This window comes from Schistosoma haematobium, chromosome ZW (assembly GCF_000699445.3).
Source record: "Schistosoma haematobium chromosome ZW, whole genome shotgun sequence".
Classification (NCBI taxonomy): domain Eukaryota; kingdom Metazoa; phylum Platyhelminthes; class Trematoda; order Strigeidida; family Schistosomatidae; genus Schistosoma; species Schistosoma haematobium.
The window spans coordinates 54,278,840-54,292,492 of record NC_067195.1 but is presented as its reverse complement, the minus strand read 5'-3'; the positions used below and the strand labels follow the sequence as shown (position 1 = coordinate 54,292,492).

At 31.3% G+C, this 13,653-nt stretch overlaps 1 protein-coding gene across 1 annotated transcript in view; it reads left to right on the top strand.

Annotated features, from left to right (window-relative positions):
* KIF9 (Kinesin-like protein kif9) overlaps positions 1 to 13,653 on the top strand; it is a 102,861-nt gene that overhangs the window by 60,533 nt on the left and 28,675 nt on the right. Inside the window, exons 13-14 of the mRNA XM_051211776.1 lie at positions 863 to 945; positions 5,734 to 5,856. Coding sequence (XP_051071874.1) covers positions 863 to 945; positions 5,734 to 5,856 — 206 coding nt within the window. The remainder of the gene's footprint in view (positions 1 to 862; positions 946 to 5,733; positions 5,857 to 13,653) is intronic.

Here is a 13,653-nt window from a genome sequence, read left to right as displayed (position 1 = left end):
TATACACAATCTTTCTTTTGTATATTACCACAACTGAATTAACTGTTTCTTTGAATCCGGTGTTCATCTTGTTGTGCTAATGAAGTATGGCAACTTGGACCAATGCACATATGTGCCTAGTCCCACGTTATGGCTGACTGACTGAATTTTTTTCTAAAAATATTTTAACTTCTGTTATAATTTGTGGCCTGTGTGCCCTGTTAATGTATGACGTGATGATACCGCTAATTAGAGAACAGTGAATTATCGATCGGACCAGTGATGCATAAAACAAGTATGAGCAATCTAGAGTCCTTATCGGTCCTGCTTCCCTCATGGCCCAGCCAGTTAAGTCCAGAACACCAATCTCACCCTCTGCAATATGAATCATTTATTTCAAACATACTGGTTTTATACACCAGCCAGACAGATCACATCGTACTGTAAAATATGAAAATAACATTTGTACTAGATTTGGCCAAACGTGGCTGCGAATGTGGAAGGTAGTAATTAATAGACAGCGAATAATTCAAGAATGGAAAATCGTATAATAACAGTTCATAGTTTAATATAAAGCTTATGATATGAGAGACATGAATATGAATAGTATGGTTATTTAACAACTATACGATAAAAATATACTATAGTATTGATCCATAAATGGATTCCAAAAGCTACCATTCATTATTCTTATCGGGACGTAACAACTTCACTGTAGATATGATAATCCTGAAGTTTTAACATAAATGCCAATATATTTGACAATAGCTTGATGTTTTTTTAATTACAAGATCAAATGGAGTTTTGTACATCAATTTTTTTATTTTAAGTTCATAATATTTTATTTTTTATTTTCACTTTATTTTTCTTACTGATTCATTAGTTCACCGAATAAATATGAAGCATTTGAAGAGTTTAAACGTGAACCCGGTTCAGAACTATTCACTATTTATCAACAAAATAAAAGTAAGTATTATAACCATTTCAATGTAAATACCTTAATTGTTTTGTTTTATTTCCTAATTCAATAATATAATCAGTTTAAATTAAAGTTTATTTATGCTTAGAAAACTAAAGATGACTCAAGAGTTAGTAATGTACAATCATCTTTATATCTGTATGATAATCATTGTAAATCAATACATTTGTTATGTTACACTGTAATAAAATCTATTAAAAATCAATAATGTATTCAATATAAAACCAAGTAAAGTAATTTTTATCCTTCATTATTATGTTTTCCCTGTAAAGTTTTAATAAGAACATTCAAATTTTCTTAATAAAACTGTGAAGTGACCTTAATTCAATGTTTTATCTTGTTAAAGTGATTCTATGTTTCACGTTTATGTTGATCTTGTGACTTAGCACTTATAAATAATTTCACTGTTTGTTCATTCATATCACGAATTGGTTTAAATTAAAGAACCATTAAAAATCGTCAGGCACTGGATAACTGTTCTATCTTAGTATGAAACTGCTCATAAGTGAGTTTCGACAACTTCATAGTCTCAAATCTAACCCATTGTCTAGTGTTAATGTATCTAAGTCGTAGTAGTTTAACCCAGTTATACTGATGAAAATAAAATCAGTTGACAAATCAAAGAATTAAAATATATACTGGTATCATTTGTAGTCAAATCTATTAATTATAGACATTTCATATTTGAATACATCTTCTCATGAAATTTCTTATTTCACTCCTATAAATTTTCAAAAACTTTTCAAATCAATTGTACTTAACTATCATTGACATTGACCATCAGAAATTAGCACTCTAAATACTTCAATTATGAATGATTTATTGATTGGTTGCTTAGAAGAAAATGAAACAAAAAAGTACTTAAAATTACCCATTTAATTTCGATATAACCGTTAGTTAAATAAAATTGCGGTTTATTTGTCAAAAGTATTTCGGTGAAGTGACATTTCAATTCAGTTACTATAAAATCAATATTTGTTAGATAGTTTTGCCAAAATGTTTAGAAATTTCAACTATCAGAAAAGTTGCGTAATGATCAGCAATTCAACGAAATATAACTAAGATGAAACTAATTGTGCTATAGAGATAATGTTCGTAAATTACATCAGGGAATTTTCCACTTTACGAGTATAATATAGATGAAGAATAAATCAAAACCGTGGAAGTGCTGATGGTAAATAAAGGAAAATTAAAAATTAAAAGGTTTAGAAACATGAATGAACAAATACTTTACTAGGTATAAAAGATTAAAAACTTTGTAGATATGTTAGGATAAGGCCATATACTTGTCCGTTTTGCACACAGCTTAAGTTTGAGAAGATAAATTGTCAGCGCCTCAGTAATACATAGTTTTTGATTTGTGCTTCCTTCGAAACAAAATTGACGAAATGTTAAGATAGTTTTAATGTATATTTCTACTGGAGAATTGTGACCAGAATTAACACTGTTTCAACATTGAATTATTGGTTATTTTACATTCTTCTTTCGGAATTCATTCAGGTATTTGTTGGGTGAGCTACTTTTCAAGAGCAAATAGACGTACAATCTGTGAACTGATGATATCATTTACCTAATGAGTAGATGCTATTATTGAAACCATAACGTATATTCGTTTTTATACATGTTCATTTGAATGGTATCATCAACAAATACTTCAAAGAAATATGAGCTATTAGAAGTTCCCCACACTTGATTAACAACTTATTGTGTTGACTTGGAATTTGATTAGTTGCTATATGCAACATTATAATCTTTGCTTGTGTCGTTATTTTAGTTGTTTTTTTCCTGACATGAACTTTGACCATGCTATTGGTAATCCTTTTCCTTATTGGTCGATAGATCTAACCAACTTATGAGTACCCGTTAATTAATGTTTGATTAAAGTACCAGACTTCTAAACAGTTTTTAGCTTTCTTTCTGTTTGCTTTGTATAATATTTTGACTCTCTCCCAATCAAACGCTTTTCGATAGCAGTCTACATGTACTGATATTGTGTCATTTAACAACAAAGTGATGTCCATGTAGGTGTAGGCGAAGAGACTGATCACCATTTCCTGCATAATGTTTGTCTCAATTGTTACAATCTATCTGACATATGATGTTTAGTTTGTTCACGTTTGTCGGCGTCCTTTAGTTTGTATGGTATTTTCCTCACCGATGTTGTCGTTTACGGGCTACACCAATTCCTGTTGGTCATAATAATCAGTTTGTGATGTTCTTCATGTAAGATAAAACAATCTGTTTGTTGACCTTTGCTGTTGATTTTGAGTTTGATGGCCATTTCGATAAGCTTTTATTGATGATGAAGTTTATTGGCAACCATTTTTTTCGGAATACATCTACGGTGTATTTTGTTTTGTTTCTCCATGCAACGCTAGTACTGTAGTATGTCTTCATTCCTGTGAATAGTATTTATTTTGTACACCATAGGGTTGTTGCCATTTGACAGATATCGTCAGGCTTTGAATATTCTTGAGTCTCTAGTTTCCCAGCATTGGTTCTGGTAATCAGTGTCTCTAAAAAATGGTAGCATTTTGTCCCATTCTGCTTCCAATGTGAATATTATATCATCAGGGACGTCGTCGATCAAGTTGTAAGTACTTTTCAGACGATTCTTTTTGATAATCATGATTCCGTCGTCTTCATAGGATATTTAGATTCTTAACTTGATCATTGATCCAGCCTTTACGCGACTGCTTCGGAAATCAAAGGCGATAATGATGATTACACAGGAAATTTTTCTATTTGTTTGTGTATTTAGCTGTTGCAATGGAGGTATGTTGTTGGACACCAGTTGATGAGGTTCATGAGAATATAATTTCGAATCTTAGCATATTCTGAAGGATTCGTATCATTCACAAGAAGTATGGATATAGTGTCTCTTAGTAGGTTTGATTCTAAGAAGACAAATAAGACTGTAGCATCGTAAGATACAATCGATTCATTGTTGACTAATCAATTAAACAGTAGTTATAATCAATATTGTTTTAGATTTTCGACAAAATATTTGAAATTAAAGATCTATTAGTAAATGAATCATTTTATTATCTTTAAGCTAGATGAAATATAGTAAGCGGTTTCTGATGTTTTTACATCATTTAAATGTACAAAGAAAACTACTTTCTGTATGAGTTTCCTAAAAGATTATTGAAATTGTTATGACTTTATGTCCGGCTTTTTATCACGTGATCTATCCACCAATCAAAATACGACTAATACAATTCCGCACTGTGCCAAAACCAATGACGTTCGACCGGTATGAGCAGTCTAGCGTCTTATTTGGTCCTATGTCTGTCTAGCTCGTCCACTTGAGTTCAGAACACCAATACCAGCTTCCAATATGCGAATCGAATCGAATCATTTATTTCAGACATACTGGGTTTATATATCAATCAAACAGAACGCAACGCACCATAAAATAGGAAATAATATTTGTACACAATAAAGTCAAAAAGTGGCTGTGAACGTGGGAGGCAGTAGTTAATAAATGGAACATAGCTTAAGAACTGTAAATTGTACAATAATAAATTATAGGTCGAAATAAAGCTTATAATAAGAGGAATATAAATATAAGTAATCTAATTATTGAATAGTTATACCATAAGAATGTATAGGTAATATTATTCAATTAATATGCCTCAGAAGTTACTCGTGATTTAATCTTCGCTCGGATATAACAGAAATACTGTGACTTCTTGAGTTAATTAACTCGAAAATAAAACGAAAAATTATCAGTGATATTGATTGTGTTATAATTTGGCATACAAGTCGACTAAAATTAAAAATTTTACAAACATATACTGGCCTAAAGATGTATTCACCGTAGACCCATTACAGGTCTTATTTTCCACTTTGTGTATACTGCCAAGTTAACTTGCTTAAATTTTAGAGTTGAGTATTTTACAACTGTGTCAAACATTCCAATACATTTTCGTACTTTAAACTTATTTTAATTGTGTACTTATTTACGTTAAACAAATGTATTTAGGCGATTTTATCAAAAAGCAATTCAATCTATCGTTAGAGTTAGATACTGTGAAATCTAGTTGAAACACTATCAAATTGACTTGTATATTTTCTCCTTTCTCTCTATTTTGATGAGATAAACTATGAGTACATTAGCAATCCATATAATAAATATAAATATAAATGAAATAACTATCATACAATCAAAACTAAACGCGCAATTTCGTAGATTGGTTGGTGTTAGACACTAACACGATTAAATGCCGGCTCAGTGGTCCAGTAGGTTGGGCGCTCGCGTGCGAAACCGAAGGCCCTGGGTTCGGATCCCGTGAGCGGGACCGTGGATGCGCACTGCTGAGGAGTCCCACAACAGGACGAAACGGCCGCCCAGTGTTTTCAGGTTTCCAACGTTGGTCTAACATCAATCGGTTCATGATCTCAATCAAAAACTAAACGTAAATATTTTGTAATTATAATTGAATTACAATTATTCATTATTTAAAAATGTCATATTTTTTATTACAAGTTCAGATGTAATAAGATAGGAATGAATTGCTTTATTTTATATTACATCCCGAGGGTTTGTGATGTTATCTAATTATGTAGTTTCGGATGAAATGATGATGATGATGACCTTCGTTAATATTAAGTGAAGGTCATATTGTTGTCTAATTTTCCCTAGCGTTTTTTCTTGGTGATTCTTCGAATGAATTTAGTTTGTAATGAAAGCTGTCTATGATTAACTTAATTGGATATGGTTACTTTTCAATTTGTATTATTTTGTTATTATTATGGCTTTAAAATGTTAGATTTACTACAACAAAACCGAGATCAAGGTTTGAAATTAGCTACAGAAATCAATCAGATCAAAACAAATGTGGATGACTTACAAATTCAATTGAATAAATTAAAATCTGAACGTGAAGATCAAGGTAAATTCCTAATGGTTATTTCTTCAAATTTATTTTTTTTGATCTTTTAAATTTGTGATAATTTGCAAGTGATTAACAAATGATAAATTCTATTGAACATTTCCTGAAAAGTATACATTATTGACTATTTTTTTAAAGGTGGAACATGGTACAACACATTGTTCAGTAGATTCTGTTTCAGATTATAAAATCCTTCATTTTAAATAAGTGTCAAATTTAGTTCTTTCATTCATTTACTAAGTCTACATATATATTGTCTGTTTTGGACCATACTGTTTATGAAGTTTATTGATACTGGTTGTCGAAATTCAAACTTGTTATCTATTTGCTAAAAACCGAGTAATTTCACCAGTATGGTACTGTTTAACATTTCTGTCCCAAATTACTGACGTTATGTTCAGTTGTATCTATCTACTAGATGGTATAATGGTAAACTCTTCAGAATAGACGATTGATGCATTTTGCCGTACATTTTGCCATTAATATGAATTTATGGTTTTAAGAAAGCTACTTTTCATCCTAATTTAGTATGAGTATAAGGGTTGTGAAGATTACTAACTTTTTGATTGAGATCATGAGCTGATTGACGTTAGACCACCGTTGTAAACCTGGAAGCACTGGACGGCCTTTTCGTCCTATTTTGAGACTCCTCAGCAGTGCTCATATATGTGCTCACTATTGACTGGCCTCATGAGAATCTTTTCGGAGTTCTAGTAAGAAGTAGTGATCAGTGTCGAGTAGAGACAAATATCTACCTCAGTTCAATGGAAGATGGTCACGCGATATCGTGGATTTGTTGATGTTATACACTAACACCATCGGATGCCAGCTCAGTGGTCCAGTAGGTTAGGCGTTCACGTGCGAGACTGGAAGGCCTATGTTCGAATCTTGCGAGCGGGATCGTGGATGCGCACTGCTGAGGAGCCCCGCGATAGGAAGAAACGGCCGTCCAGTGTTTCCAGGTTTCCAACGTTGGTTTAACATCAATCGGTTCATGATCTTAATCAAAAACAAACTAGGCTACTGAGTTCAGATAGCCACTAAGTTTTCAACTTGTCTGAAGTTATTAGTAATTTTAATTTCTTCTCATTGATATCTAGTGACCAACCAGTTACAGTGCTAAGTATCATCAACGAAAAATCACAATCATTTCTTAATAACTTTAGAATTTATATTATGTCAATTATATTTTCGATATTACGTAAACATTTCCGTTATTATAAGCGAAAATTCATGGTGGTTGGCAGTGGAATCTACGATGAACGTTTCTCACTATTCGGGACTCGTCAGCTGGATGTAACTGCATACCAGAATTGATGTTCACTCCAGGACTCGATCCCAGCCTCGTTCACTTCAAACACCATCGCGTTATCTACTTAGAAACTGAGTTCAGATAGCCACTATCTTGTATAAAATGAGAAAGTTTGATGCAGATGCATTCAACTAGGACGAAACGCGAGTCCTGTATTCCGCTGCTAGCCATCATCCATCTCTGTTTATTATGCTTCTAACTCAAGATATTGAGGCATTCCGCATAAGTTACACATATACCAATAAGAGACTGATCAATTTCAGTCCTAAACATAAGTTGAAAAGATTCAAACTACCAATACAAAAATGAATTCATTTTTTTGTTTTAATTCAGGTAATTTAAACTTTTGAAATACGAACTGTGTACTTTACTTCATAAAGTGTTGATTTTATTAAAAATAATATTTCTTTTCATTAAATAAATATCCAAAATAAATAATCAAACGTTTCACTTAAAGTCTGTTTAATAAAACATTTTTCTAGGAATTTGAATAATTTTACATTATCAACATTTACATGTCGAATTCATTTTATTCTTTGACAACATTGAAAATTAAATATATTGTCCGATAAAATGGTTTTTGACTTAAGTAATATAAGAATTTTTAAAGTATATGTCAAAAACTGACAGGTTGTTGAATTCCATTTGTATAGATTTATATTGAAAGGGTTCTTTTATTTCTTCTGGTGATTATTTACACACATCGTAATTATAAACGCTAATATACGATCAAATGTATACTTATACTTTGATATCCGGACTTGAATATACTTGTAAGGGCAAATATTTATGATTTCATGTTAATTTAAATATGCATCAATCGGTCCTGTCAATATAAGCTTAGATTAATAGGTTTCGTCAAGGTTATTTTAAGTTGTTGGTGCTATTTGTTAAGGACCGCTCTCAGTTAGAGTACCAGCAAAAATCAAGAAGCTTTTGACGTCTATCTCATTCTAATATGAATCTCTCTAGCATGGAGTACCTATGATCTGATTGAGGATCATATTCAGGATTTTGAGGTGTCGGGGAGAATATCCATTCATTAATGTCACATATAGGTATCATTACCAAGGTTTGATTTGATAATTTCGAATAAATTGAGCATTGGGTAGATTGTTATAAATAAATAGTATATTTGTAATATCCCAACGAGTAGGAAAATTAAATTTTCTGACGTTTCGTGGCTTAGTGTAAGTCACTTCTTCAGAGAATAAATAACCAAATTAAAATTAATCCAAGTTTAAATAGTACAACGGAACAATAAGAATAATATGTGACCAATCAATGTCGCATAGTTCACACTCAATGATATGCATTTTTGTTCACAATTTTAATCAATGTTTTGTCATTTTGTATAGCAATGTTCTACTTGACATCTTTCTACACCATAAACTAGCTTTAACTGGAGATGAGGACGGAATTATTGGAAACATGAAGTAATTTAACGGTTGTTTCATCATATTTGTCAACTCCTTTTACGAATTTTTTAAAATTTATCGTCTTATACATTTTACTGAAACCAGAACCTCTAGATCATATATTGATTATAAACAACAAAACCACTAAGTCGAAATCCAATAGTTCATCTTTAATCCGTTTAAAACTGCTGACAAATTTCAGAATTACTATGTATTTTCACAATAACCTCACTTATGTGAAGTTGTTATGTTATAAGTTTCACCCCTGGGTGAAAAAATTGATACCCGCTTGGTACTACTTTTGTATTGTGTAAAACAAATAATTCGTCCTTATTCATCCTGCTGTTTATTAGACAGAATTATTTCACATATGTTTAATGGTTAAATGAAAATTACTGGTTATCCTAGACTTCGTCTTCTTGTTGGTTGGAACTAATCATCAAAGGCTATCTTGATCATAGAGGAACACAGACAACCCACCAACATTCTTCATCCAACTCTAACCTAGGCAATTCTTCTCAGTTGTTTCCACTTGCAATTCATTCTTGTGATGTCTGCTCCCAATTCCCGACGCAGTGTATCCTTTGATCCTTCCTCTTTTCTTTTTCCCTTCAAGATTCATAGTTAACACTTACCTCGTGATGCAGTTTAATAATTTACTCAATGTATGTCCTGTTCATCTCTATCGTATTTTCCTAATTTTTTCTTCAAATGGAAGCTGATTTAATCTTTGCTTAGAATAAACCAAACTCAAACGCCTATCTTCTGAGCTTAAATTATTTTCTATCATTTAAAAGTAAGCATATTTTCGTCCTAGTATGGGACTCCTCAGCAGTGCACATCCACTTTCCTGCCCCTCGCGCGCAAGCGCTTAACTATTAGATTAATGGGACAGCATCCAATGGTGTTTATGTCTAACTCCAACTAATTCGCGAAATTGCGCCATCGTTCACCATTGTCTTTGGTGAGTTGATATCTCACAACAGACCTAGTTGAAATCAACTGGTCACGGCTTCTCACTAGAACTCCAAGAAATGCCTCTTGAAGTCAGTCACTAGTGAGCAGATGGTTAGTATCAGAAGGGGTTTTGATTTCAACTATTGAAATTACTAAAATCTTCACAAAACCCCTTCTGATACTAAACTTATTTTCTCAAACGGAACACTGATTTTAATCATGAAATTCATTATAAAAATATTCTTTCATGCTAAAATATTGAGTAATATATAAATAAAATACTTGAATTATGTTTGAAATTGAATTATGCAACATTAAATCACCCTATGAATTTTTTTGACGCATTAAGTTACATTACAAAATTGCTTTACCTGTTCTCAATTTTATTTAAGCTACCTTTCATAATTGTCATATAAATATAAAATACAGAAATTAAAACTGAATATTATCAAATGATTAAATAACAATTTCAATGGTTAAGATCATGAGTTAATTGAAGCTAGACAACCGTGGAAAACCTGGAAGCACTAGACGGCCGTTTCGTTTGTATTGTAGGACTTCTCGGCAGTGTGCATCCACGACCTCTCCTTCTGCGAGATTCGAACCTAAGACCTACTGGTTTCGCGTGCGAGCACTTAACCACTAGACCACTGAGCCGGCATATAACGGTGTTAATCTCTAACTTCAACTAATTCACGAAATTGAGCGACACATCCACCATTGTCTTCAGTGAGTTACTATCTCACAAAAAACCTGGTTGAACTCCACTGGTCACGGCTTCTCACTAGAACTCCAGGATATACCTCGTGAGGTGTCCCAAAATAGGACGAAACGGCCGTCCAGTGCTTCAAGGTTTTCCATGGTGGTCTAGCTTCAACTGACTCATGATCTCAACCATTGAAATTACTATAATATCCACAAAACCCATCTGAAATAAAATACCAGTTTAGTACAATCTAAATATTTATCATCATTTCTATTTATATAAAAATCAATCTGACAATGAAAAAAAAGCTTGTTTGGAAATTAAAAGAAAAAAAAGACTTTAAATTTAAGCAATTAATTATTTACCATCTTTTTCTACTGTTTGTTTTATCGTGATTTCATTCAAAAATTCAATTTATTTACGTACGAAAAAAACAGCATCTACTCAACAACATTTAATCCATGTTACATTGGGTTTTTTTTAATTTGGTAAGAACAAGATGTTGATTATTTTCTTATTTTCTCTTATTACTAAGCAAGTAGGTTTCTATGTGCATGTGCGTGCGTGTGTGTATGTGTGTTTCTGTGTTTTTTTTATTATTGTCAAAATCAATATTACATTTTAAATTAACTGTTTTCCTAAAATGTAAATAAATGAATGATATTTTGTGTAAAAATAATCTTTCATTATAAAAAATAAATCAGCTAGAGAAGTATCAAAAGAATAATGATCATTGAATATCTTTGTTTTATATTCACTATTTTCAAATTATTTAACAACATACATGTATAGCCTTACATTGGATAAAAACAAGAATATTTCTGTGTATTGTAACATCATTAGATGGTGGTTGGAGGTAGTTGACAGGAAACCCTGAACTCGGGTTTCGTGCTACTTGGCACTCGTCAGCAAGGTGTACCTGTAATCTCGAGCGGACTGGTGCTCGCTGGCAGATTCGATCGCTTGTCACCCAGCTTCATAGTCAGAGACGTTACCACTGAGTTATCCGGGCGGCGACTGACCTCCTGTAGGACTGAGATGTAATCACGATTAGGTTAGACTTGATAGCTTCAAATAAATTGAGTATTGGGTAGAAAGTTAATTATATATATATATATATATATATATTTGTGATATCCCAATGAGTAGAAAAATTGTATTTCTTATATTTCTTGATTGAATGTAAGTCATTTCTTCAGAGTAAATATTTAACCGAAATTAAATTAACACAAGTTTAAATAGATTAATGTTTGTTTATAAATTAAATCAAATTATATAATAATCTGACTGATTTCAATCAATAAGATAATTAACTTACAATTTAGTTCATATTTTTTCAATATAAAAAGTGTGAATTGTTTTTCTGGTTAATTCATTTTGACATGATAAACACTTTTGTTTTGTTTGTTTTTTTTAAAAAGTATAATATATTTTATATTATGTCTGATTATTCTAAAACCGGAAATATTAAATTCACTTGGTATGTGTTTGTTTGAATCTTTCCATTGATGCTTAAGACTGCAATTGATCGGTCGCTTATTCGCATATGTACATACTGTGCGTATGGCCTAAATATAGCCTTCATTCACATGTATTATATTCAAAGATGAATAGTGGCTAGTAGTGGAATTATTTATTGTACAATTTCATACATCATTAAAAACATAAAAGTAGGAAAAATAGCAAGTCTAAGCGTATAATAATAATAACAGTGAGCTGGTTTATTTAAACAGTTGTTTATCAGCTTTAATTAACAAGTATTTAATATCTTTTGATTTTAATGTGAACGATAGACGTTGATCGGTCTGAACAGATTCTTTTCATACTGAGATGATGGAGACAATGTGTAGCTCAGCTGGATGATTTTGATGGAGTTTTGTTCTCTGAGGTCATAAGTATTTTTTGAAGAAAGTTGATTAAAGGCTATTACTAAAATCTAGAATGTAAACTTCATCATTAGCTGAATGAATTTTATATCTTAATGTTGTTATTCACTTCTAAAGTTGAACTCAATGGTGTTATTTATTTAGTTACTTAGCAACAAAAAAGGAAAGTAAGCATAAGTTATTTTTTTAAAAACATTCTTTACTTCGATTGATTTTAAACGAAACATCTTATAAGTATGTTTATTTTCTGTTGTCCTAAATCATACTTTTATGTGAGCTTTCTAAAAAGAACCCGTCCATATGTTTATGTTACTTTTTTTAAAAACATAATCTTTGCAATTCTGAAGATATTCAATATATAGTTAACAGTGAAGTATAGAGCATATTTTTATTTGATACTAGCCAGCTAAACCTACTTACATTTTCAAGTTGATGTTCAAATTAAGATGTGAGTTCAATAACTTTCACTTCAAATAATAATGAGTTATTTAATTAAACTACTGATTAGCTAATAAACTCTTACTTGTTTCTTTATAATTATTGTAAATTTATTGGAATATTCTATTAATCAATGTTTGCCTACTTAAATTGATCATTCGCAAACGTTTCATTCCTTTATTTTTATTTATTATTGACTCGATAAAATTAGTTTTGTTTTCACGTTTTTGACTTACATATCTTATATCGATATATATGTTTATGTTACTGATGTGATTAATGACATTTATGATTATCATCTGTCAACTTACTATTGATTCGTGTTCTTTTTTACCTCATATAAATGGTCATACAGTTTGTTTCACTGTTATCACTTGTTCGTAAATTACTATGATTCGTCAAATGTTCACATATATATAGAACTATGCAATATGTTAAGTATTTAGAAACTTCTTCCGGTATACATTTTACTTAATAAATGATTAGTACAGTTGAACGTATTACTATGAATCGCAAATTCGAAAAAAAATTTCAATGTTTAGAAAGAATATGTAGTGGTACGTCCTTCTAAGGCTTCTAAAGAAATTACATCGTATTTTCCTGAAAAGATAACAAAAAATTTCAAATCCCTCGGTAAAAATGTAAATCACATTTTGATGACTCAAGTTATTATTTTTGAGAACTTACTGTTTCATCTTGTTTCTATTGTTAACATATTTATCTTTAATTCATAACCTCTTTATACAACTGGATTGATATCACACAGTGCATTCTGAAAAAAATACTTGACATCAGTCATCGAATCTTACATTTACTATCTCATGTCAAGTGATTAAATAATGTCAGTGGATCGTCATACAATTAGTACGTATCAGCATCAATATGCTTTTTAGTGCTAGATTACTGAGTTGCGCTTGCTTCAATTATTGTCAGATTCATATGCCCTCCCCTACGAGCTCAACAAACAATGATGGTTACAGAGTGATAGATATACTCCATGAGAGTGGGAATTGATACAACAAATCAGAAGTAAAATCACATATTCATATGAGACGTGTCTGATGTCATCTTCAAATTATG